Source organism: Arachis hypogaea, chromosome 3 (genome assembly GCF_003086295.3).
Source record: "Arachis hypogaea cultivar Tifrunner chromosome 3, arahy.Tifrunner.gnm2.J5K5, whole genome shotgun sequence".
NCBI classification, from domain to species: Eukaryota; Viridiplantae; Streptophyta; class Magnoliopsida; order Fabales; family Fabaceae; genus Arachis; species Arachis hypogaea.
The window spans coordinates 142,638,955-142,663,618 of record NC_092038.1 but is presented as its reverse complement, the minus strand read 5'-3'; the positions used below and the strand labels follow the sequence as shown (position 1 = coordinate 142,663,618).

General features: G+C 31.9%; 3 protein-coding genes across 5 annotated transcripts; all 3 read left to right on the top strand.

Moving 5' to 3' along the window:
- Positions 1-411: 411 nt before the first annotated feature.
- Positions 412-5,597, top strand: LOC112734881 (probable LRR receptor-like serine/threonine-protein kinase At2g16250). Of its 3 annotated transcripts, none has more exons than XM_025784401.3 (7): positions 412-989; positions 1,456-1,503; positions 1,678-1,882; positions 1,969-3,815; positions 4,002-4,127; positions 4,338-4,360; positions 4,539-5,597. In XM_025784401.3, exons 4-7 carry the CDS (start codon positions 1,990-1,992, stop codon positions 5,138-5,140), a joined length of 2,577 nt encoding a protein of 858 aa, XP_025640186.1. In that variant the 5' UTR covers positions 412-989; positions 1,456-1,503; positions 1,678-1,882; positions 1,969-1,989; the 3' UTR covers positions 5,141-5,597. The 3 variants fall into 3 exon arrangements, with proteins under 3 accessions (XP_025640186.1, XP_025640185.1, XP_025640183.1); XM_025784400.3 differs by having other exon boundaries at positions 636-1,018; XM_025784398.3 differs by having other exon boundaries at positions 754-1,203.
- A 243-nt stretch (positions 5,598-5,840) lies between these two features.
- LOC112734879 (probable methyltransferase PMT28) lies at positions 5,841-10,429 on the top strand. Its single transcript, XM_072229052.1, has 8 exons — positions 5,841-7,430; positions 7,516-7,665; positions 7,969-8,239; positions 8,340-8,432; positions 8,520-8,694; positions 8,788-9,030; positions 9,262-9,462; positions 9,839-10,429. The coding sequence occupies exons 1-8, from the start codon at positions 6,564-6,566 to the stop codon at positions 10,035-10,037; spliced, it is 2,199 nt and encodes a 732-aa protein (XP_072085153.1). The 5' UTR covers positions 5,841-6,563; the 3' UTR covers positions 10,038-10,429.
- A 187-nt stretch (positions 10,430-10,616) lies between these two features.
- Positions 10,617-14,618, top strand: LOC112734880 (S-adenosyl-L-methionine-dependent tRNA 4-demethylwyosine synthase). The gene is made up of 8 exons (XM_025784397.3): positions 10,617-11,709; positions 11,969-12,084; positions 12,491-12,666; positions 12,922-13,112; positions 13,197-13,283; positions 13,558-13,715; positions 13,820-14,030; positions 14,116-14,618. Exons 1-8 carry the CDS (start codon positions 10,864-10,866, stop codon positions 14,269-14,271), a joined length of 1,941 nt encoding a protein of 646 aa, XP_025640182.1. The 5' UTR covers positions 10,617-10,863; the 3' UTR covers positions 14,272-14,618.
- Positions 14,619-24,664: the final 10,046 nt, after the last annotated feature.

Below are 24,664 nucleotides of genomic sequence, written 5' to 3'. Positions count from 1 at the left end.
ATATTTTATTTTATACTTTTAAATATTAATAACTAATTAATGGTAAAAAAATAATAAATCCTTATTATTCTCTAATATTTCTCATAACTAAAACTTATAAGAACAAAAAAATTTAAATATAAGTGATGTTATTAATTTATGCATGTAATCAATCTCATTATTTTATTATTTTTATTGCAAAATACATATAAAAACTAAAATAATCCGCGTATATATTATTTGAGAAAGTTATGGGAATTAACATTGCACAATTAACCGTGTAGCTAACATTAAATATAAGAAAATAAATATCCAAACTTAACAAAAAAAAACTCATTTTTAATAAATTTTATACTAGATTTATTTTATAATTTATTATTATATTAGCTGAAATTGATTGATATTACTACTAGTTCTCTATTATTTCTTGTATTATTTATACACGAGAACAATAATTTTTTTGAATAATTTAAATAATAAATTAAAAAAAATATTTTTAATTTTAAAAATTAAATTTTGTTTTAAATAGATATAATCCTTCTTTTAAATAGTTAATAGACTTAAAATACAGTCTATTATTCACGTTGTTCGTATATTTTATTATTCACCTAGCGGAGTTGATTTATAAGATCAAAATGAATACATGCCAATGAGTTATAGTTCAAATAACATAGTCTTTCTATACTCAATTAAGAGGTTGCGAGTTCGAGTCTCCTATCTTTGGTAAAAAAAAAAAAAATCAAAATGAATACATATTAAGAAAAAGTAAAACACTATTGTTGATTTGCTATGATATTTGTTTTTGAGTTTGATTGCCTATTACAAACTGTAGAGAAACCTAACATCAATTATTGGAAACCCCACACACAAAGACAAATATAGATATAGATATAGGCATTAGAATGGCACCATAACCACCATAACAACTTGTTGTTCATCAGCACCTCCCAATTCCCAGAAACTCATTAAATATCTCCGGTGATAGTGACTAAGACTCTTTCCTCAAACAGGTATTCTTCCCAGCGGTTCCACAATTAATGTAATGCTTCAAATCCTATCCATTACTCTCTCTTCACTATTCACTATTCACTATTCACTTCCACTCCTAAACTGGCAGATACCTCCATTTAATGTTTCCTTTCCTCACAACCCCACTTTCCAAAATCTTTTCTTTCTTTCAAGTATTCAACACCACTAGACTATACAACAATCTTCAAATCTTGGGTATGCAGTTTTCTTAACTTAACCAAAGATTTTGAGTTCAAACTTTTGGATATACTATTGTGTCAATAAGCAAAAGTGAGAAACTTTATTATCACAAAAATAAATAAATAAATAAAGGTTGGCTATTTTTGTTTTTTTATGTGGAACATTCAACAAAGTGAGCTTGGAAGAGTTGCAATTTTTGAATGCTGTTTTTTATTTATTTATTTTTTTATGATTGCATTAATGGATTCTTTTTGTGGATTGGTTCAGAGATTACAAGACAGAACAGAGCAGAATCACCAGAGCTTGTAATTGGAGGTAACACAAATTCAACAACATTAAAAATTTGTCTCAAAAACTTTAATTTTCTTCATGTGACATATTCAGCATCATCATGAAACTTCACAAATAGAAAATCCAAAAAATAAAATAAAAATGAAGCATTCATGTAAATTACTAACATTAATGGATTCTTTTTGTGTATTGGTTCAGTTGCAGAATCAGTAGCAGAGATTTTGATTGGAGCCAAACACACAAAATCCAATTTTTGTGTCAAATTCCAATTTTTCTAAATCAACTAAAACAGTTAAACTCATGCATACACTTGAGGCTTCGGAGAAACAGAAAAAAAAAAAACAGAGAAACATAACATGAAGAATAGCACCAATTGCAGAACCTTTAGAGCTTCGAATTGAAGGTGAAAAGTAAAAAAAAAAAACGTTTTTTTCCCCTCTTACATTCAAAAAGTTTCCAAATTTAACTAAAGTTTGGTTCAAATTGCAGAGAAACAGAGCAAAGAACAACATGAAGTTGAAGAAGTTAAAGAGTTCCTCTGTTTTTTCAGCTACAGTTGTTTTTACCGTTATGTCCCTGTTCTTCTTCGTTGAGTTCAGTTCTGCTTTGAGTTCAAGCACTGAAAAGTTGAGTTCAAGAACCGAATGGTTATCGTTGCTTCAACTTCGATCTTCATTGGGTATAAGAGCAAAAAACTGGCCAAGAAAAACCGAACCGTGCCGGAACTGGACCGGGATTCATTGCAAAACGGGTTCAGTTATCGGAATCAACATTTCCGGTTTCAGAAGAACACATAAAGCTAGTCTTCACCCAAGTTTCTCAGTTGATGCACTTGCCAATTTTACCCGTTTAGCTTCCTTCAATGCTTCAGGTTTTGTGCTTAATGGTTCTATTCCTGAGTGGTTTGGTGACAAAAACAATAACAACTACCTTGGTGCACTCCAGGTGCTTGATTTAAGTTCTTGCTCAATAACTGGCTCTATTCCTGAGTCAATTGGTGGTTTGATTTTGTTGAAGTCTGTGTTACTTTCTGGGAATAGCTTAACTGGTAGAATGCCTTCAGGTTTGGGAATGTTGTCTAATTTGTCTGTGCTTGATCTCTCAGGAAATGAACTTTCTGGGTCTATTCCTGATTCATTGTTTTCACTTGGTAACCTCACAAGTCTTAATCTTTCTTCCAATTACTTATCTGGGAATGTTCCGAATCAACTTAGTAACCTTTCAGGGCTTGAAACTTTGGACCTTTCCAACAATGCACTAACTGGTAATGTGCCTAGTGTCTTGTTTTCTCGCCTTTCGAAACTTCGAGTTCTCAATTTGAGTGGTAACTTTATTGATGGTGATCTTCCTGATACTTTGTGGTCATTACCGAGCTTGCGTTTCGTTGATGTGTCCAACAACAACCTTACCGGTCCTCTACCGAAGTTTTTCGGTTCAAATACTAGTTCTACTGATGCCACATTCAATCTCTCAAACAACTTATTCTTTGGAACTCTAAATATTTCGGCTAAGAAGTTTAGAATGATTGATCTGTCCGGTAATTATTTGGAAGGCGAGGTGCAAGGTGTTAGTCTTAGTAATGTTGGTTTAGCTAGGAATTGTCTGGAGGATGTTCCAAATCAGAGGGATGTTAGTGTTTGTAGAGTGTTTTATGAGAAGAGAAATTTACCCTTTCCATCAAATTTGACAATGGAAAAATCTTCCAGAAAGAAACTGATATTCATACTGGTAGGTGTATTTGGTGGACTTGGCTTTATTTTGCTTCTGGCATTGGTCCTCGTACTGTTCTTAAAACTATGTGGCAATCATAAAAGCTTGGAAGTTCAAAGGGGAACCGAAAGTGGAGGGCCTGTTCCAGTAGGGGAGAGTCCTGTGCCGCCTAAAGACCTTGCATTCCACATTGCTGTCGGGGAATCATTTACTTATGAGCAAATTCTCAAGTTGACTGGTAATTTTGCTGAAGAAAATATCATCAAGCATGGTCATTCTGGAGACCTCTTCTGGGGAGTAATGGAAAACGGAGCTACTGTTGTCATCAAAAGGGTAGATTTGAGTTTGTTCAAGAGAGAATCATATGTTGTGGAGTTGGAATTATTAAGCAAGGTTTCACATGCAAGATTGATCCCAATCTTGGGACATTGCTTGGAGAATGACAATGAGAAATGTATAGTTTACAAGTATATGCCAAATGGAGATTTGGCAAGTTCTTTGCAGAGAGTCACCGATGCAGATGGTAAATCGAAGTCCCTTGATTGGATCACGAGATTGAAAATCGCTACAGGAGCTGCCGAAGGCCTTGCTTATCTACATGATTGCAGCCCTCCCCTCGCTCACAGGTAGTTAACACCAAATATAATCTAGACTCTTTATTGTTATTTCATCATGAAGGAAATGAATCTATTGGCAAAATGTGATTGAGTTTATGATATGCTGTCAAAGTGTCATTTTATGCTGCATTTTCAATTTTTTGTTACATCATGGTGCCTTGCAAATTACTGAAATTTACTTTTGATTTTGTGAAGAGATGTTCAAGCTAGCAGCATACTTCTTGATGATAAATTTGAGGTGCGACTTGGAAGTTTGAGTGAGGTTACCACCCAAGGAGATGTCCATCCTGGTGTCATGAACAGGCTGTTCAGCAAGCCATCGTAAGTTTCGAATTCTTTCAGACAAAGACATAAAAACAGCTGAATCTATTACAATAATTGAATATTAAACCTGAAGAGGTACCGTCATGATTTATAAATATATTGAATCTTAGCATTTAGTTTGAATGGATGCTGATATTTAAGTTTACTGTTACATTTTTATGTTCACTCAAAGTTGTAACCAGTATTTTCATCTTTGTAATTTTGCAGATCTTCTAATCAACCAAATTTTGGTAAGTAAACTTGTTTACCCTTTCTAGTTAGTTTTCATCCAAGTGTTGATGGAAGAGATTTAAATGCAGCACATTAGTCCCATTGAACAACTTTTAGTGATCCTGCTACTACATACATTGGCATGAAATTTTTTCAAGAGAACTAATATGCATTTCTTATTGCTTTGGCAATGATCAGGCACATCATCAGTAACTTGGGCAGGTGATGTATATGGTTTTGGTAAGATTTTGCTCGAGCTTATTACTGGAGATACTGAGGTCAGTAAATTGGACGATGCCACCTCAAGAGAGTGGTTGGAGCAGACCTTGCCTTACATTAGCATAGATGATAAAGAAAGGATAAATAAGATTGTTGACCCTTCTTTGTTAGTAAATGAGGATCTACTTGAAGAAGTATGGGCTATAGCAATCGTGGCAAGATCATGCCTGAATCCTAGGCCTTCGAAACGTCCTCCTATGAGACATGTCCTCAGGGCGCTGGAAAATCCGTTGAAGGTTGTAAGAGAAGAAAGCGCAAGCTCGGTGAAGTTGCGAACAACTTCGTCTAGGAAGTCTTGGAGCACTGGATTGTTTGGTAGCTGGAGACAGAGCTCATCAGATAGTGCTACTGCAACAAACAAAGATAGTTCAAGTGGGACTAAACAATCAGGGAAAGTAAGTTCCCAAGGAAGTGGTGTAATAATGGATCACTCATCTTCCAATAAAAGATCATCCAAATCCAATGAAGTTTTCCCTGAACCATTGGAAACACAAGATGTGGAGATTGGTGGGGGAAGATGAGGCAAAAAGGAAGTGATGAATTTGCCTATTCTTTAATTGTATGAGATTGATAATTGTTTGTACCATAGCAATTGCTTGTGCTACATTACCAAGAGTAATATTATTTGTACAGAACAAAGTTGGATCCTTTGGACTTTTGGTATGTTTGACACATTGTCATCACCCCCATGCTGAAGCAATCAAACAACATGGTGGTGCTAAATTATGTGCACTAGCAATTGCTTATTCAGTTATTTGTACCACACCCCTCCTTGTAGGTCAATGAATGTTTGAGGCATTGTAAAATGATAAACAGGGTGTTACAATTTTGTGAGGAATTAGAACTTAAAAGTGTGAAGAATATTTGCACAAACTTTCTTTAGCTGAGTGTATTATTGTAAATTAAATCCTCTTAAGCATTGTGGCATATGCCCTATGAATTTATATCACAATAAAGATACATTCTTCGTCTTTACAACATTATTATTATTTATCTCGCAGTAAATATATATAACAATAAAAGATAGTATTTTTAATCTTATATAAAATTACATTAATAATTAAAAATATCATTAATTTTTATAAAAAGAGTAAAACATTCTGACACAAACCCAACAATATTTTTTATTTTATTTTTATCCATTTATTGAAAAGAGAAGAAAATTTACAACAGATGTAAACACCCAAAAAAAATATCTAATACTTGGAGTAAAAGACTTCCATTGACCAAAAAAAAAAAAACACCAAAGTTGATGCTTTTGCTTTCTTACAGTTGAAAGCGCTGACTAAACAGTAGTTGTCTCTGTACTTCTCTTCATTCCTCAATCGAATCTCAAACTGATATTAGCACGAAAAAAGGAAGGGAAAAAAAAAAAAAAATCATCTTTTTAATCTCTTCTTGATTTCCACCTCCAATAACTCAACACCCATTTTCTATTTTTGCCAAAATCTCATTTATTTCTATTCTTTTCTTCTTGAGTCACTTTGAAACTGACACTTCTCCTATCAACAGTAACACCTTAACTATCTTCACTTTCATCAGGTACGGTGCCTTCTCAGATTTGAGAATTTCATTAAAAATTTCACTATAAAGTGCCTATTAGATTCATATATGATAAATCTAGCTTGGTGCCTATTAGGTTGTGAGTGAATAATGCTATGTTTGTTCTCAACATTTTCTTAATCTTTTACTTAGATGTAGATGAATAAAGCTAGCTTGTGCTGAACTTCAGATTTTTAGATTAAGGGTGTGTGAGAACTGAGAAATTTACTTCATTGTTAGCTGATTTTGCCCCAATTAGATTAGCTAGAGTGTAGTGGATGTGGATTTGTGATTTTAGATATAGTGGCTTGACTCGGTCTGATTCGATTCGATTCGATTCGTGCAAGATTAGTTGAATTCTAGAGGATTTTGGGATAGTGGTGAATTTAGAGTGAGTGATTGATGGCCATTGCAAAGTTGGCTAGGAAAGTGAAACGCCCATATGGGTTATGGGTGAAGATGACAGCTGTGACAATGTTGGGTTTGTGCTTCATCTTTGTGTGGGGGGTGTTCTCGAATTCGTCTTCGTCTATTACCACACAAAGGGAAAGCTTTGAAGACATTATAGAACCTTCTTCCTCCTCTTCTACTTCTTCTAAAGGGGTTCAAACACAAACACAACTACCACACAAGAAGGAGGAGACTAAGGCAGAGGAAAAGCAAAATTTTGGTGGCGTGTCGAATAAGGAGAAGGATGTGTTGGGGGAGGATGAAAAGAAGGGTAATAGTTCTGCCACCGTACCTCCAGAACATGACAAAGGGGTGGCACCACATAAAAGGGTGCATAAGAATGATAGAGATAAAGATAAAGTGAGAGCAAATGAAGTGTCTGAATCTGATGGTAATGATGAATCAGAGGATAAGGAAGAGAAAGAGGAGAGTGAAGGAGAGTTGGAAGGTGAAAAAGAAGGGTCTGATCGCGACGGTGAAGTGGGTGTGGATTTTGAAATGGATGATGGTGGTGACAGTGGTTTAGCTGAATCTTTGGATCAGGATTCTAAACTGTTTGAAGATGGAGGTGTGGGAACAAGCAAGGGACAGTTTAAAGGGCCATTGTTTGATCCAAATGCTAGCTATAAGTGGAAATCGTGTAGTACTCGGAGCAAGCATAACTATATTCCTTGTATTGATATTGAAGTTGGTGGTGGGAAGGTTCAGAGTTACCGTCATACTGAGAGGAGTTGTCCAAGGGCGCCAGTAATGTGTTTGGTTCCTCTTCCTCATGGTGGATACGGGTATTCGCAACCATGGCCTGAGAGCAAATCAAAGGTACATGAACTGAAAAAGTTAGATTAAGTGTTGGTGAATTGAAGTGTATGTTCCTTAATGGTATAAACATCTTGTGTCAGTGCAGATATTGTTCAAGAATGTTGCACACCCGAGACTCGCTGCTTACATGAAGAAGCATAGTTGGTTGGTGGAGTCTGGCGAGTATCTTACTTTTCCACAAAACCAGTCTGAGTTCAAAGGTGGGATTCAGCACTATCTTGAGTCAATTGAAGAGGTAAGTTTTCTATTAGGGTGTAGCAACAGCTAGAGTTTTATTTCACAAACATGAGATATTGTTAGTAATTTGAGGACATGAGTTTTGCATTTTCCTAGGAAGCATCTAGTTTCAAGCTTGATGTTTATGTTGCATCTTAAATATGTTTCCACTTGTTGTTTACACAAGCACACTGATTGATCAGTGATATTTTCACATTCACAAAGTGTGCTCTCTTTAGGAACAATATGATAGAAATGCATCTGTGCCTTTAACAACACAATTATTTCGGAGACGTTTTGAATATTGTTCTGAATATTACAGATGGTACCAGACATTGAGTGGGGAAAAAATATCCGTGTAGTCCTTGAAATTGGGTGTTCAGATTCGAGCTTCGTGGCTGCACTTCTTGATAAAGATGTTTTAACATTGACCCTAGGCTTGAAGCATGATCTAGTGGACTTGGCTCAGGTGGCACTCGAGCGTGGCTTTCCGGCAGTAGTTAGCCCTTTCGAAAGAAGAAGGCTTCCTTTTCCAAGTCAAGCTTTTGATGCTATTCATTGTGGGGGTTGCAGCATCCCTTGGCATTCGAATGGTTTGTGTCCATGTCTTTGCACTTTTTTGAAGTAATGGTTCTGTTCTCCAAATTCCACTTATCATATTACAACAATAACTCAATTTTCTCCTTGTTTCAGGGGGTAAGCTTATGTTTGAGATGAATCGGATTCTAAGACCCAGTGGATACTTTATTATGTCGACTAAACATGATAGCATTGAAGAAGAAGAAGGTTGGTCAGTCTCACTTTAAATCAAACTGTTTCTTGGAATTCATTATTTTCTTCACAAGTAACACTGATGATCTTTTTCTTTTCCAGCCATGACTTCATTGACAGCATCTATTTGTTGGAATGTTCTGGCACATAAAAGTGACGATGTTGGTGAAGTTGGAGTTAAAATATATCAAAAGCCTGAAGGAAATGAGATATATGAATTGAGGAGGAAGAAAATTCCACCACTTTGCAAAGAGAGTGAAAATCCTGATGCAGCATGGTATGCTTCTGGTACATTATTTTGCCAAAACTGCTTCATGATTTATCCAACTTGGCTTTCTACTTCATATGACATACCATATTATCTAAATAGGTATGTTCGAATGAAGAGTTGTTTGCACAGCATTCCAATTGGAATTGAACAACATGGGGCAGAGTGGCCCGAGCAATGGCCGAAGAGGCTTGAATCATATCCTGACTGGATAAGCAACAAAGAGAAATTGGTTGCTGACATGAACCACTGGAATGCTGTTGTTAACAGGTCCTATCTCAATGGATTGGGCATTAACTGGCCGAGCATCCGAAATGTAATGGACATGAAAACCATCTATGGAGGGTAGGCCTGCGAAACAACTCGATTTTTTACTTGATGTGAAAGTCTTAGAGCTTGTAGTACAGAAATACTTGTATGCTATGCTCCTAGATCACATTTAAATTCTCATTCATACATGCACTAAATATACTTAAGGAGCTGCATATTTTTTTTTCTTTGATACATATTTGAATGCACATGAAAAATATGCTAGAAACATGGTTGATGATAATTTGTTCTGCTGTGAAAACACAGATTCGCTGCTGCTCTCTCTTGGTCTCAACCGAATGTCTGGGTGATGAATGTAGTATCTGTTCACGCGCCAGACACACTTCCCATCATTTTTGAACGCGGCCTAATTGGTGTCTACCATGATTGGTGCGAGTCATTCGGTACTTACCCAAGAACATATGATCTTTTGCATGCTGATCATTTATTCTCACGGCTCAAAAACAGGTATCAATATGCAATTTTCCTAAAGTTTCAGTTTCCAAGTGTTATTCCATGACATCAATTTTAGTTTCACTTCTTGTTCATAGTGAAGTTAGAATTATTGTGAGTTTTCACCTAGAATTATATGTCACAAAATACTAACTTATGATATGGTATTAGAGCTTTTAGAATTCAAAGTTAGATTAAGTTTTGAGATAGTGATGGTTCATGACATTATTAGAATCGACCGAACATCTGCATACCACTCAATAACTATCATAGGATAGACTCTGATACCATATTATAATTGATATAATACGAGTAATTCTATCGTATTTTTTTGTTTGCAGCATTCATATTAAAAGAAAAATAATAATAAATTAAGGATTGAGTTTTGCAGGTGCAAGCAACCTGTATCTATTGTTGTTGAGATGGATCGAATGTTAAGGCCTGGAGGATGGAGTATCATACGTGACAAAGTTGAAATTCTTAATCCATTGGAAGAAATACTTAGAAGCATGAAATGGGAGATAAGAATGACCTTTGCTCAAGACAAAGAGGGTATCTTATGTGCACAGAAAACTATATGGAGGCCTTAAATTATTAATCTTCTTCCTTATATGCATCATGCATCAAAGTTTCTTCCTTTTACCACACCATAGAATTCACAAAAATAGCCAATTCGGCTTAAATCATCAAGACCTTCATTCATTCAAATTAAAGAGTGAAAATTCACGTGCATTTATTTTTGTGTGAAGATGATAAGTTAAAAATTGTTAGATGATACTATTATCTTCATATAAAGACAACTGCATGTGAATAATTACTAAAATTGATGAGGGGGTTTTTTCATAGTCATTCTCCATCTAACAAATTCAAATGATTCTATACCTGTTTTTATTTTTACATTTTTCAACCTCCATTTGTATATTAGATTTTGTAATAGTTGTATTGAAAAGTTTAGTTATTATTGGCTTAATGTTATCTTCAAGCGTTGTAGTGTATACCAATTTATAAGCCAGTTTAAATCTTATAAACCATAAGATTATTTTATGATATTTCTTAAAGGAAAATAATTAATATATAAAGAAATTTATATTAAGAAAATAAAATTGGACACTAACAAAGAGGAAGTAGATTTATAGGAACAATCTCATGGTAATTTAATTTAATTTTTTTTTCTTTTTGACAGAATTATTTTTTGTTGGTATTTTATTTTTGTTTATGGTAAACTGAGCCCAAAATACAAGTCCCAAAAAACAATGAGCCCATTAAAGAGGAGCCCATAATGTATTGGGCCATCATGTTTAAATTAAAGCCCATTAATCATACGATTCGTTTCATGACGTCGTCGTCTTCTTCTTCCCCATTCCTTTGTTTCAGTTTCACCACCGCGCGCTGCAAGAGAAAAAGGAAATACCTAAAATGCCCTCTGCATTGTCTTCTTTCCCAGCGCGTGTGACGCTACTCGCTCTCTTCTCCGCCACAACCTTCTACTTCCTCTACAAGTCTCGCCGCTTGCGCCACCTCAAAACCCTCACTCTCTCTTCAAAACACACTACACGTGGCAAAATCCTATTCGTTTCACAAACCGGAACTTCCAAAAACCTAGCACAGCGCCTCCACAATCTCTTAGCCTCAAACGGCGTCGTTTTCGACCTCGTAGATGCTCAGAGCTACGAGCCCGAAGACTTACCGAAAGAAACCATAGTTCTCATCGTTGCTTCGACTTGGGAAGATGGGAATCCACCTTCCGGAGCACGTTTTTTTGCCACGTGGCTCGCGGAGAGCGTGAAGGATTTTAGGGTTGGGGCGTTGCTTCTGAAGGGTTGTAGGTTCGGGGTGTTTGGTGTGGGGAGTAGAGCTTATGGAGAGAGGTTCAATGCGGTGGCTAAGGGTTTTGTGAAGCAGATTAGGGATTTGGGTGGGAGTGAGGTTGTGCCTTTAGGGGAAGGTGATGTTGATGGTGGTGAATTGGATTTGGATTTTGAGAAGTGGTGTGAGAAGGTTGTTGGTTTTTTGAAAGGCAAGGTTTTGGAAAATGGGGTTAATGGTAATTTGGAGTGTGGGGTTTATGATTCTGAGGAGGAATCTGAAGGAGAGAGTGATTTGGAGGAAGAGGAAATTGTTGATCTTGAGGACATTGCTGGGAAGGTGCCACCAAGGAAGAAGACGGCAGCGGCAGCTGAGAGTAATGGTAATGGAAATGGAAAAGTGAATGGCCAAAGGGAAATGGTGACTCCAGTTATTAGAGCTAATTTAGAGAAGCAGGTATAATATCATCATTGTAATAGTATTGGTTTCAAATTGCAGATACAGTTGGTGTTGCTATGGTATTGTAACTACTACAATTGCTAAAAATTGCGGAATGTGATCTAAAAACCATTAGGTTGTGCTTTATATAATGACATCTATGAATATAATGCCGTGCAGAAATTTGCTATTTGCAAATTATTGGTTTAGAGAAGCAAGCATATTAGACTTTAGAGTTTCATATATTGGTTTATTGATGTTCACTGTCAATTTGCAGGGGTATAAAATTATTGGTTCGCATAGCGGTGTTAAGATTTGTAGATGGACCAAGTCACAGCTTCGAGGACGGGGTGGTTGCTACAAGCATTCATTCTATGGTATTGAGAGCCATAGGTAAAGTAACTTGCCTTACTGTGCTCTTTTATTTGTTTTAGGTACTGTTAGTTTCATTATGCTTGAGGTGCTACAACTTTTAGATTTCTTTTAGATGGCAACTATAGATATTTATTCACTACGTTAGTTTCATTATGCCTGAGCTTCATAGTTTTTATAATACTGCGCTCTGTAATGTAAGAGTAAATCTCATCACATTGTAGTGTATCAATAATTTTAAAAAAATTAACAGAAAAGGAAGAGAAGGTAATAAATAAATATATGGAAGAAAAACATGTGGTATATTATTGTTACTTTGGCATACTGTAGTAGCCTTACTTTTATTATCCAGTCATTGTATTTCGGAATCATTTTCACTAAACATTTGCTTTTGGTTTTCCCCTTTTTTTTTTTTTTGAATGAATAGGTGCATGGAGGCAACCCCTAGCCTGGCCTGTGCAAATAAATGTGTTTTTTGTTGGAGACATCACACAAATCCGGTGGGAAAAAGTTGGCAATGGAAGATGGATGATCCAATAGAGATTGTAAATTCTGCAATAGAGATGCATTCAAATATGATTAAACAAATGAAAGGAGTTCCTGGTAAATTTATGTTTTTATGCTTGATAATTTCATAGTATGAAGCTATGTTGCTGATTGATGAACCCACACAGTTAGACAATAGAGCTGACAAAAAAGTTTCCTATTTCAATATTTTGCTAGGGGTTGCACTTTTATGCATGTAATGACTTCAGTTTTAGGACTCACCTCCAAATATATGCATGTGTGCTGTTGTGGTGGGAGAATCAATATCTTTGTCATCACTTAAATTGATCCACTCTACTTACTTTTTCGTAGGAGTTACCCTGGAGCGACTAAACGAAGGTCTTACACCACGACATTGTGCATTATCTCTTGTGGGGGAACCTATTATGTATCCAGAGATAAATACACTTGTGGATGAACTGCACAAAAGGAGAATTTCCACTTTTCTGGTGACAAATGCACAGTTTCCAGATAAAATAAAGTCAATGAAGCCTCTCACCCAGGTTTTGTGTAGCTTCCAGAGTTTCACATCTTAAAACATGCTTGTTATACAAGCCAAACTTAATTTTCTTGTCTGTGTCTTGCAGTTATATGTCAGTGTAGATGCTGCAACAAAAGACTCCTTGAAGGCAATTGATAGGCCACTCTTTGGAGATTTCTGGGAACGATTCATTGTGAGTCCATTTTAATTGTCAGTGAAAAACTGTGTGAAATTATATTCTGATAACAAATCATCACAGTAATCAATAACAATAAGCATAGGATGTAAAATGTGTAATTTCACTTACAGTTTTATAGTAGTTTTCCCGCCTGATGTTGCCAAGCTCTGGTTTGGATTCAAATTGAGGATCCTTAGTATATGGTCCCTTCATCCTGTATCAATTTATTTTATGTTGCCATTTGATATTATTCTATGTTCCCTTGATCAACTGGTCTATTATGTGCCAGGATTCCTTGACAGCCCTGAAGGAAAAACATCAAAGAACTGTATACCGCTTGACATTGGTAAAAGGTTGGAACACTGAAGATGTTGATGCTTATTACAAGCTCTTTAGTATTGGAGAACCTGACTTTGTTGAAATCAAGGGAGTTACATATTGTGGCTCGTATGCTTCTTCCTTCTCTTCTGTGCACCCTCTTTGCTCAAGATATCTTCTCATGTGTCAAAAGCACCATTCAGTGACAATTATCTCTTGATTTTCTTTTGCAGCTCTGCCACATCAAAATTGACGATGGAAAATGTGCCTTGGCATGCTGATGTGAAAGATTTTTCAGAGGCCCTTGCTCTGAAAAGCCAAGGGGAGTATGAAGTTGCTTGTGAACATGCTCATTCATGTTGTGTTCTCTTAGCAAAGACTAAGAAGTTCAAGATTGATGGCAAGTGGTATACATGGATAGACTACGATAAATTTCATGACCTGGTAGGTGTCTGTTTTCCTGGTTTTCCTGCTATGCTGAACCGACTTTGAGTTGTTATTTTATTTATGAAGCTTCATTTAAAATCAGGTGGCATCTGGAAGAACTTTTGACAGCACAGATTACATGACTGCTACACCTTCATGGGCTGTCTATGGAGCAGAGGAAGGTGGTTTCGATCCTGAACAATCAAGATATAGGAAAGAGAGACGACATCATAAATCAAGTCGCAATCAATCAGGTTAGAAAATTCGGGGAGCCCGTATACATAGGTTAACCAACCTTGGCAGTGTATTTAGCCTTAATACCTTAAATGTCACAATATAGAGTCCTGCACTAGTGATGTTTTTGAAATTGAGATTGGAATGATATGTTGAGCTTTCCCATTTTTGCCCGTTTTGATTTTCTCCACTCACTCATTTTCTTAGATTTCAATTTCATAAGTGATGTTTTTAGTTTTGATATATTACTATTATCACATATTAGTGGTAACCTATATCACTTGCAGTTAATGACTGTGTTTATGTCTTGTATCCAAATTTTACCACTTTGTATTCTTTGAAACCACATTGGTATAGAATGCTTTTTCAATAGTTTGCAAGTGCCATATGTTAGAAGTCAGATTTACCTTTTTCTCGCTAAAACATGCCTTCACACTGCACCATCTTTTCTGGGAATTTTCCTTAGTAGTCCCTATCAATAATTTAATTAATCTGCCATCTTAACCTTTAGCTCAAGACAAGTGTTAGTACCACTTTGTCTGATTTGTGTGCTAACCTACATAAATCAAGATTATTTTTGTAATTAGCTACAAATATAAATTATTTTGTCTTTTTTTTAGTATGCATAACAAAAACTACCCTCCCCAATTTAGGGCAGTAAATTCACGAGCACAAGCTCTCTTCCCATGTTTGAGTTGTTTGAATTTTTGAATTGTTTATAAGACTAATTTGTGTTGCCATTTATTTCTTCCTTTAATATTTTGGAAAAGGATTTGATTTTCATATTACATTAGTAAAAATAACTATTTTTCACATAAATAGTTATTAAAAAACAAATTTAAATCCTTTAAAGTGAGAAAATTGATAAAGTAGTAAAGTTAGGGGTTAATCACCGTTGATTTTGTAACTTCATGAAATGTGTATCCTACTATCTTAATTTAAGAGTGATTAACTCTTCATTTTTCCACTTTACTAATTTTTTACTTTGGAGGATCTTGATCCTTGAAAAATAGATAAAATTAGATGATTGTGATTTGTGAAAAATAGTTCATACTATTAGACAATCAAAATTAAATTCTTTGAAAACTGTAAAATGATTCAATTGGTAATCATACTGCTTTTAATTTTCACAGGATTGAGATTTTTTTTTTCTGTTTTTTGACTGAAACACACAAAATCTAAGAAGCATGTCTTTGTAAATGGTGGTCTATACTTAAACTCATTTATTAGTCATTCTCAATATAACGAGAGTGATAAAACAAGAAAAACAATATAGAAATGGAATGGACAGAATAAACCCTTGATGGAGGAAAAGTTTTAGTGCAATATTTATGGCCCTCGATGTACAAATTGCACGGTGGGCCATTTCTATCTAAAATTTATAGAAAAGTGGTCACTACTCTTTCACACGCTATGTTATATGCTTGTCTTTATTAACACAATCTATTGTGTCTATTTCTGATTTATTTGTTTAAGTAGTGCATGGAAATTGCAAACCTTACTAAACCTAGCGAAAGATACCATAAACTAGGACCAAATACACGACCTTGTGTAGCAAGCAATCATATTGACACTAGGTTTAAGCATTTGTGTAACATGAAACTATACAAGTAAACCAAGCTTTAGAAGATTTGCTCTTTTTCTCCAACCCGGGGTTTTACCGACCAGGGTCGCCGGCTACATTGGGCAATACAGCCAAAATGTCAGATGGATGTTACTTGGCTATGTCGGACAGTCTGATACAGGGCTGTCCGAATCTCCAGAAACTCGAAATGAGAGGCTGTTCCTTTTTCAGTGAGCGTGCACTAGCCATTGCTGCAATGCGCCTTCTCTTAGGTACTTGTGGGTGCAAGGCTATGGTGCCTCTTCTTCTGGACGCGATCTTTTGGCTATGGCTCGCCCCTTTTGGAATATCGAGTTGATTCCTTCTAGACACTTGGCGGTAAATAATAATCTGGAAATGCCAGTAATCATTGAGCATCCGGCTCACATTCTTGTAGAACTTCTTGCTCTATTTGCAGTATTAGGGTTTTCATTTTTCACTGCAGTTCCTAGACAATAGTCTTTTAGTAAGGTCGTCTTACCTTTTTTTTTGTGGTCAGATAGATTGGACAACCCCCAATGCTAGGTATCACAACACACTCACGCTACACACACCCACACAACACTAAAAGGCTCATATTCAACACTTGGCACATTCACCAAGATTTGAACCCGGATGCAAGCATATTAAAAGGCATATGGTTTTATCAATTGAGCTAGGGCTGTCTTCTTGTAATTTTAAAACTCTTTTACGGATCTACCAACTCAGTAATTCGGTTCTCTCTTAGCTGACGATGCTCAATTTTGTGAATAAGATGATGCAAGAGTTAATTTTTCCATTTGAACTCTTAATCAGACCTTTAATCTAATTTAATAAATAGAATACAAGATGTTATTATGTTACCTATGTATGATTTGGTTGACTATCTTGGATTTTGATTGGGTACATAGAATATTCCGGCCAATAAGAATAAGACAAAAAGCTAGAATTTTGTTGGGGAATTTTGGAATTGAAACACTTATAGTATATGACGACAAAGTTTTTACATCAGGTCTATAATAAGTTCAGATAATTGAAAATTTTGACACAAAAAAAAAAATAATTGAAATTTTGAATACGTTAATATTTTCTAATGAAAAGACTCCACTCATAGGACACTTATTTTTTACAAGATATATCATAAAATATTTAATCGTGTTTTATTTTTATTTTTTTTCATTTTTGGGTCAGAGAATATGTTCTAATATAGGTAAGTTTTTAATTTAAACTAAGAGAAGGTTTTTGTTTTTTTTTTTTGTTTTTTTTTTTTTTAAAAGAGAGCTCGACACATTAAACGTAAATCTTATTACAGTAGAAAACTAAGAAAATAAACAAATAAAACAGAGACTAAAGTACTCAACAAAAGGTTACCATATTCTTTGAATACTTTTGACTTATAAAACACACAAAAAAAAATGATGAAAGCTCATGAGCTTTTGGTTTTTCAAATGTATCTTTTTATAGATGCTGTGGGATGTGACACTTCCAAAAATTTATTTGGTAAAGAATAGAATTGAGTGAAGAATGAAGATATTTATTAGATTTTCACTAACTTGATGATTCGGGACAACATCCTTGCAAGCTTCATGGCATTGATACAAGATGACTTATTCTCTGTAGAAAACTAGAAATCATTGCATTTGAACAACGAATGCCACACGAATCCAAGCCTTGCGTTTCTAAATCAGTACCTGCTTTACTGCAATTTGTGGAAGTTACACTTGATGTCAATAATTTTAAAGCTTAGTGCATGCACTCCGTTTGGTGCAGAAGGATTATGGAATGAAAACAGGGGAAATGCAGAGGAATTGATTATCGACCTATCATTTATCCTTAATACTTTGCTTTAAATTCCAAACTTGATTTGTCAACACTCATCAGATTTGAGGTAGGTTACATCTCCTTAACAACTTATTAGAAGAGATAAATACGCTAAACACAAGCCCAATTCCAATTCAGGGATTCCTAATCGTATCATTTTAACTACACTATGTGACCTTATACCTTTTTAGAATAAAAATAACAAATAAAAGAAGAAGGAGGAGAACATGCCTGACATAATAGCATCATTTTATAATTAAGTTATTATTTGAAATAAATAATTATATAATTTTTTAAAATATTAATAATTAAATCTTATTTTCTCCAAATCATTCTTTTTAAAACACAGAAGAAAAAATTAATTTTTTTTTTTCAAACCAAGTACTCTAATTCTCTCTATAATAACTTTCACTCCTCCCCATTTTTTCATCGTCTTCGCGCCTCCTAAAATCGTTCACCCTAACAAATAATTAACTTGAACATACTTTGATAAAAGTGAATCCATAAAATCTCATTCCTATTCAATTTTCTATTATCTTCTTTGACAATGATATATCATTCTTTATATCAGTTTCATCTAGTAAGATTAAAATTTTAGCATGAATAGTTAGATTCATTTAAATTTTTGAAAGTTCATGGAGTTTATAATTTGGTAAAAATATCTTAAGAAAATGAGAAAAAATAAAATAAAATGATATCCAAAACATTCAACTATTATCACGGTAGGTAGTGAGTGGTTACATTGAAAGAGTGTTAATGTGCTTCAAGCAACGAGAACTCAGAAGTGGTTTTTTTAAAAAGATTGATTTGGAAAAAAAAAAATTGGTTATTCATATTTAAGGAATTAGACTATCACTTATTTTAAATAATAATTTAATTATAAAATAGTTCTACTATGATTAAGATATTAATTTTAATTAAATTAAAATAACTCAAATTATAAATATAGTCAGATTAAAATAAGATCTAATTAAACTTTGTTTGATCACACAATTCAAGTAGTTCATTGGATTCACATCATTTTCTTCCACTTTTGATTTGCTCCCCACAGCTCTTCTTACTTCTTCTTGGGCTTTCTTCATGACATTTGGGTTCTTAAGGAGCTCAGCAAAAGTCCATTCTAGAGTTGTTGAAGTAGTATCACTTCCTCCAACAAACATGTCCTGGAATCATAAAAATGGCTTAATAATAACAGGCATTTGGTTAAGAATATAAAAATTTATTTTTTAATAAAATGATTTATCAATTTTTTAACAAATGCCTTAATGCAAAACCTAGTATAATATGCTCTACCATTAATCATGCAAGAAAAATTATTAGAAATCTTAACTCATCTATAAATATTTGTTAGAAAAATGATTAGATTTTGTTAAGCATTCCTCCATAAATATTTTATATTTATTTTAGAGATATTCAAATAGCATGACTCTTTTGTGTTCAAATTAATTGTTCATTTTGAAAATTCAATTTGGAAAACTAAACAATGTTGATTAATTTTTTTTCCCTACTAGTAACCTTATTAATAAAAGAGATAAATGATAAAGAGAATAAGTGTAAGAATAAAATGTTTAAATAAGAGTAATTTTATATACGCATTTAAATGTATCTAAACTTAAGCTACTATTAATTATATTTTTAGTTTATATACATAATTATAACTTTTTTACCAAAATTATTTATCAAACTAAATTATTGGATCAAACGCTTCTAAAATAAAAAAAAATTACTAAAGTGAAAAAATAGGATTTAGTCCTACTCAAATCAATTTAGTAAAATTCACACATAATAAAAATTATGAAGTTATTTGGGATTACATGTTTTATTTTTACTTTATTAATCTCTTCCTTCTAGAAGATTTTTCCCCAAAAAATTATTTAAGATATGTCATTAAATGCTTTATGATGTTACTTCTTAACTTCTAGCTCTCATTTCCATATGAAATTATGAACACATGTAGTTCTGTTAATATACTTTCTCTTCTATTTTATATAATTGATGTCTATTGTATAAGGCAGAAAAATAGGGAAAAAGAAAATTAAAGACCTTGAGAATAGATAGCATATTGTGACAATGAAATCACATTATGATTTTATTGAATCCAAATTAAAGACAAAACAACTTTTTTGTTAAAAAGATTATCATTAAATTAAAAAAAAAAAAAAAAACTTGAGACGGCCTTTCAGCAAGAACTTAGGCTGAGCATATAGCACGTATCTTGGTGAGTATATCACAGACTAAAAAAGAATCTTTGTCTATTTGCATCTTTGCTTTTTTGCTTTGATTTGAAAGTCTATTAGTTACATAGGTAGGTTAATTTTATGGGTCCCTCTGCTCTATGCTACATATGTAAATTTGTAATGATTTACAGATATTTTAAATTATAGATTGTTTGACAGATAATGTGTCAGATTTTAGTTAATTCAAGCAGCTTTAAAGAGCCTAACAAATCGTGTTGATTCTATAACAGCATGTACATCACTTGAGTTCCATTCTTGGCAACTTTTTTATTTTTGGTTATATTAGTGAGAGTTTTTGGACATGAATTTTCAAAGAGGAATTTAAACTTCATTGTACTTATAATGTTTATTTTACCAACTTTTGTAAACTGTCAAAAGCCCAACACCTTATTATGAAATATGGGTTAGGTATTGACAAATGTTAATGAAGTCTAAAACTTTGTAATGGACTAATGGTTATACAAGGGTGAGCCAAGGGAGAAAATATTGGAGAAGGAATTTTCTGGTTGTTATTGGTGAATTTTTTTTGTGGGGAAAATAAAGAAGAGTTTCTGTGTTTTTATTATTTCCACCGAAATACAATGAAAAGGGAAAAATGAGGAAAAAAATTTACAACACTAGTTAATAGAAGGGCCAAAAATATTTTCTATTTTATTATATAAAACTTAACTTTTTACATTTAATAATAAAATTAATGTGGCATGCTTCTAAAAATATTTTTTAATTTATTTTTTTATTTCATTAAATAATATAATTCATTATGATGAATTAATTATATCAACTAATTAATTTGATTAGATATTTGAATATTACACAATTTATTATAATTTATATCAATCAATTAATTATAACAAATAATTTAAATCAAATCAATTATAATAAATAAATTACCTCGCTATGTAAATCTACTCACCCTGTTTCAATTTATGCATGCATGCATGCTGTTCTAATAAATCTAATCACTCTGTTTTGATTTACTAGGACATCATGCATGCATGTATGCATAAATCGAGCCAGAGTGATTAGATTTATATAGAGATCAAAATCTAGTTTGACTCATTCGATTTATATAGAGAGGTGATTGGGGAGATTCATGTAACGTTTTTTTATTTGAGTGAATTGTGTAATATTGAGTTGAGTTTAATTTAATTGTATGTTTTATCCTAAATTATACAGCTAATTAATTTAATTAATACATATATCACACTAGACCTTAAATTAATTATAACTAATGAGAAAACTGATGTAGTTTCATCTTAAGAGTATTTTATGCTGAGGCAAGGATGGAGAATGAAATTTCTCAGAGACCACTGCAAAGACCTGAGTAGGATCTCCGCTTTGTTCTCCATAATCCTCGAATTCCTCAAAATTTTAGGTTACTATGAATATTTTAGTAATTTTATTTCTCATATATATTTTAGTAATTTTATGGTGTGTTATTTTATTTTTTTAAACATGATATTAAATTTTATTGAATTTATAATTTTGAACAAGATGTATTCATAAGTTAATGCAATGTTTTATGATTTTTTATTTTTTATTTTTTTAATTTTATTAGAATTTTTATAGAAAATTATCAAAAGTAGATAGATAATAGAATCTTGTAGAAATTGTGAAAAATGTAAGAGAACAAAAATGAGAGTAAATATTTTTTTACAGTAGAAATTGAAGACGAGGACAAAAAAAAGGTCAGGGTTCAGGGACGAAGTACTTGTAGGTATCTCTACTATCACCCTGTCCTTGTCTCACTTCTTTGACATCTGACTCTATTTTTGGTACAAAATTTATAGTTACTTTAATTTTTCTTTTGTCGCAAAGTATATTGTCATTTCACTTTAATTAAAAATTTTACACACACAACGGAGTTATTAATATACCAATTTATCCTTCTTAGATTTACTACCACGTGTTATATTATGGGTAGAAATAGTAAATAACATTAACATATTTTATGTGAAAGAAAAAATATACTTAATTTAATGTATACAAATTGATATTTTGTTAATTTAATTACTAATTAAATTTTTTAAATCATAAATTTTTTAATAGAATAAAAAATTTAAAATAAAGCATAAAAGATCTAATTTTAATAAATGTGGTAGATAAATGCTGAAATTAAATTTTAATTTAAAGTAACTAAATATATTTATAATTTTTATTATGAGAAATTAAATATAAAAATATTTTTCAAAAAAAAAAAATAATTTTCTCAAAATAATGAGTTATATGGAATAATCTATTATATTGTGAATATAAAAATTAAATCAAAATTAAATATTTTTTGTAACTCAAAATTTTAATAGCTAAATTTTTAATAATTTTGGAGAATTAAAATAAGACAAACTATAAATAGAGATGACAAAAAAATTTGTAAAAATAAATATTGTAAATAATAAAGGATTACTATTTTAATAATTATATATATAATTTATAGTAATACTAAATAATATTTATAATTTAAATTAAATTTAATTTTTCCGTGCAAGATACCAAAAAAAAAAAAAAAAACTAGTTGTTCCTAATAACCAAGTTCAACAGTATCTAAATTCCAAATTAAAAAATCAAATTTTATGGTAATGTGTTATTTTGAATTTAAAAACGTTACAAATAAGAGGAATAAACTACATTCATGCTTCCTCATCAGTTTACTTATTGCATATCAATTTCATTAGTTTAACACCAATATTATAAATTTATAATAATTGGTCTCCTCTTTTTTTTGGTAATTATAATTGGTCTCCGCTTAATATTTCAAGAATGAAACAATGGCCCAACAATGACAAGTCCATTCATGATATTCCTTCAACAGAATTCTAATGTTAACCTGAAATTATCTTCCACCAGCTTAGCTACAATATAGAGCCATTGTAAACCAGCTCTACAAGCTCTGCAAGCTGCTCAGAAAGCTCTGCAAGCTGCTCCCCCAATAATCAACATAAATCCATGTGTCACCTTTACATCAAACCAAAGGGAATATATTTATCTTTATATCTGTACGCTATAATTTTTGTAATTAAGTTTCTATCGTAACAAAAATATTTGAATTAGCGGAATATTATATTAAACTATACAGAATATACCATATCAGATTTTGTAATTAAGTTTCTATCGCAACAAAAACATTTGAATTAGCGGAATATTATATTAAACTATACAAAATATTCAGTCAAATATTAAGTATATTTGTTTTGTTTAATAGAATATTTTATTAATTCTAACATTTTTGTCACAACAGAAACTTAATTACAAAATCTATGGTATAAAAATTCAATCGAATAGAAAAAGATATAAAAATCTAATTAAAATTTCAGTAAAATTACAGGACTAACAGAATCATTAAACTTTTATTATTTTAGATTATAAAATCTCAAATATACTACATGTAATAATAATAATAATAATAATAATAATAATAATAATAATAGTATGTATATGTTTATCATAGTTTCCAATATTTGGCTATGAAAGAATTTGTCAAGTTAATTTTATTTTATTCTTAAATATAATCTCACGTATAACACATGTAATAATAAATTAATAATAATGTTAATATTTATCAAGAAGTCAATCTTATTTTGTTATTATAAAAAAAATCTAAAGTGTAATTTATCTTAATCACATGATATATGTGAATGGTTTTATTAATATTTTTCAGTAATTATTTGTTAGTTAAGTCAAGCCGATTTTAAATAAATTTCGTGCAAATTAATATATATATATATATTTTAAAACGTGCAAATCAATATGAGTGATTAATTTTGAAATGTGAACAAGTGGGAGAGAAAATGACATGTTTAGGTAGGATAGAAAATGTTAATCCCTCTAAATATGAATGGGCTCTAATCTTTTGGTGTTATTTTTAAAATTAAATTATAATTTTTAAAAGGTTATTTAAGTGTTTATGAAAAAATTAAGAGAATGACTTTTTTATAATAATTTTTTTTTATTATTATTTTTTAAAATAAACACATTTTAAGATTAAAAAAAATTAAATACAAAATAATTTATTTATAAATTATTTTTAATACAAATATTTATTATTTAAATTTTTTTTAATTTAATTAAACTGTTTACTCAAATTGAGTCTTAATTAAATAAGAAAAGCTTTTCTTCTTAATACACTAAATTGAATAGAAGGTAAATGAAACGAAAACAAAAGCAAGAAATTAAAGGACCAATAATCTAGTTTTACTTCACCAATGGTAATTAATTATCTTCACAAAATAATTTTATTGTTACCTGATTTATATATTAAGCATCATTGTGCACTTTCTTCTTAATACAGAAGCATAATTATGCTGGAAGATATTATCTTATTAGACCTTATCAATTTCCGAATATGACAAGGAAAATGCAAGCCACTTAATAAGGACACAAGCAATAATTATAAGAAATAAAGACAAAAATAAGTTTTAAAAAATTCAATTAATATAGTAATATTGCAAATTAAATATTAGTTTCCATTCCAAATTATTTTATATTTTTATTAGTATATATATAGTTTATGGACCACCCAACTAACATATATAGGTGTATAACTGTATATATCAACAGTACATAATTAATTAATGGGTAAAATATATTTTTTATTTTATCCCAAAATAAATATATCCTTAACAACTATAACAACTAAATTTTTAAAAAATTTAAAACTAATCTAATAATAATACATGACAATTATCTCTGATAGTTGTTCTTATAAAATAATTATTACTGAATTAGTTCTAATTTTTTTTAAAAATTAGTCATCAAAAATATATTTAATACAAATAAAAAAT

Excerpts from the sequence above, each read along its gene's own strand:
- LOC112734881 (XM_025784401.3), top strand. The coding sequence starts at position 1,990 with ATGAAGTTGAAGAAGTTAAAGAGTTCCTCTGTTTTTTCAGCTACAGTT. Across the intron at positions 4,128-4,337 it reads AGGCTGTTCAGCAAGCCATC|ATCTTCTAATCAACCAAATT; the intron begins GTAAGTTTCGAA and ends GTAATTTTGCAG. Across the intron at positions 4,361-4,538 it reads TTCTAATCAACCAAATTTTG|GCACATCATCAGTAACTTGG; the intron begins GTAAGTAAACTT and ends GGCAATGATCAG.
- LOC112734879 (XM_072229052.1), top strand. The coding sequence starts at position 6,564 with ATGGCCATTGCAAAGTTGGCTAGGAAAGTGAAACGCCCATATGGGTTA. Across the intron at positions 8,240-8,339 it reads CATCCCTTGGCATTCGAATG|GGGGTAAGCTTATGTTTGAG; the intron begins GTTTGTGTCCAT and ends TCCTTGTTTCAG. Across the intron at positions 8,433-8,519 it reads TAGCATTGAAGAAGAAGAAG|CCATGACTTCATTGACAGCA; the intron begins GTTGGTCAGTCT and ends TTTCTTTTCCAG.
- LOC112734880 (XM_025784397.3), top strand. The coding sequence starts at position 10,864 with ATGCCCTCTGCATTGTCTTCTTTCCCAGCGCGTGTGACGCTACTCGCT. Across the intron at positions 12,085-12,490 it reads TATGGTATTGAGAGCCATAG|GTGCATGGAGGCAACCCCTA; the intron begins GTAAAGTAACTT and ends TTGAATGAATAG. Across the intron at positions 13,284-13,557 it reads ATTTCTGGGAACGATTCATT|GATTCCTTGACAGCCCTGAA; the intron begins GTGAGTCCATTT and ends ATTATGTGCCAG.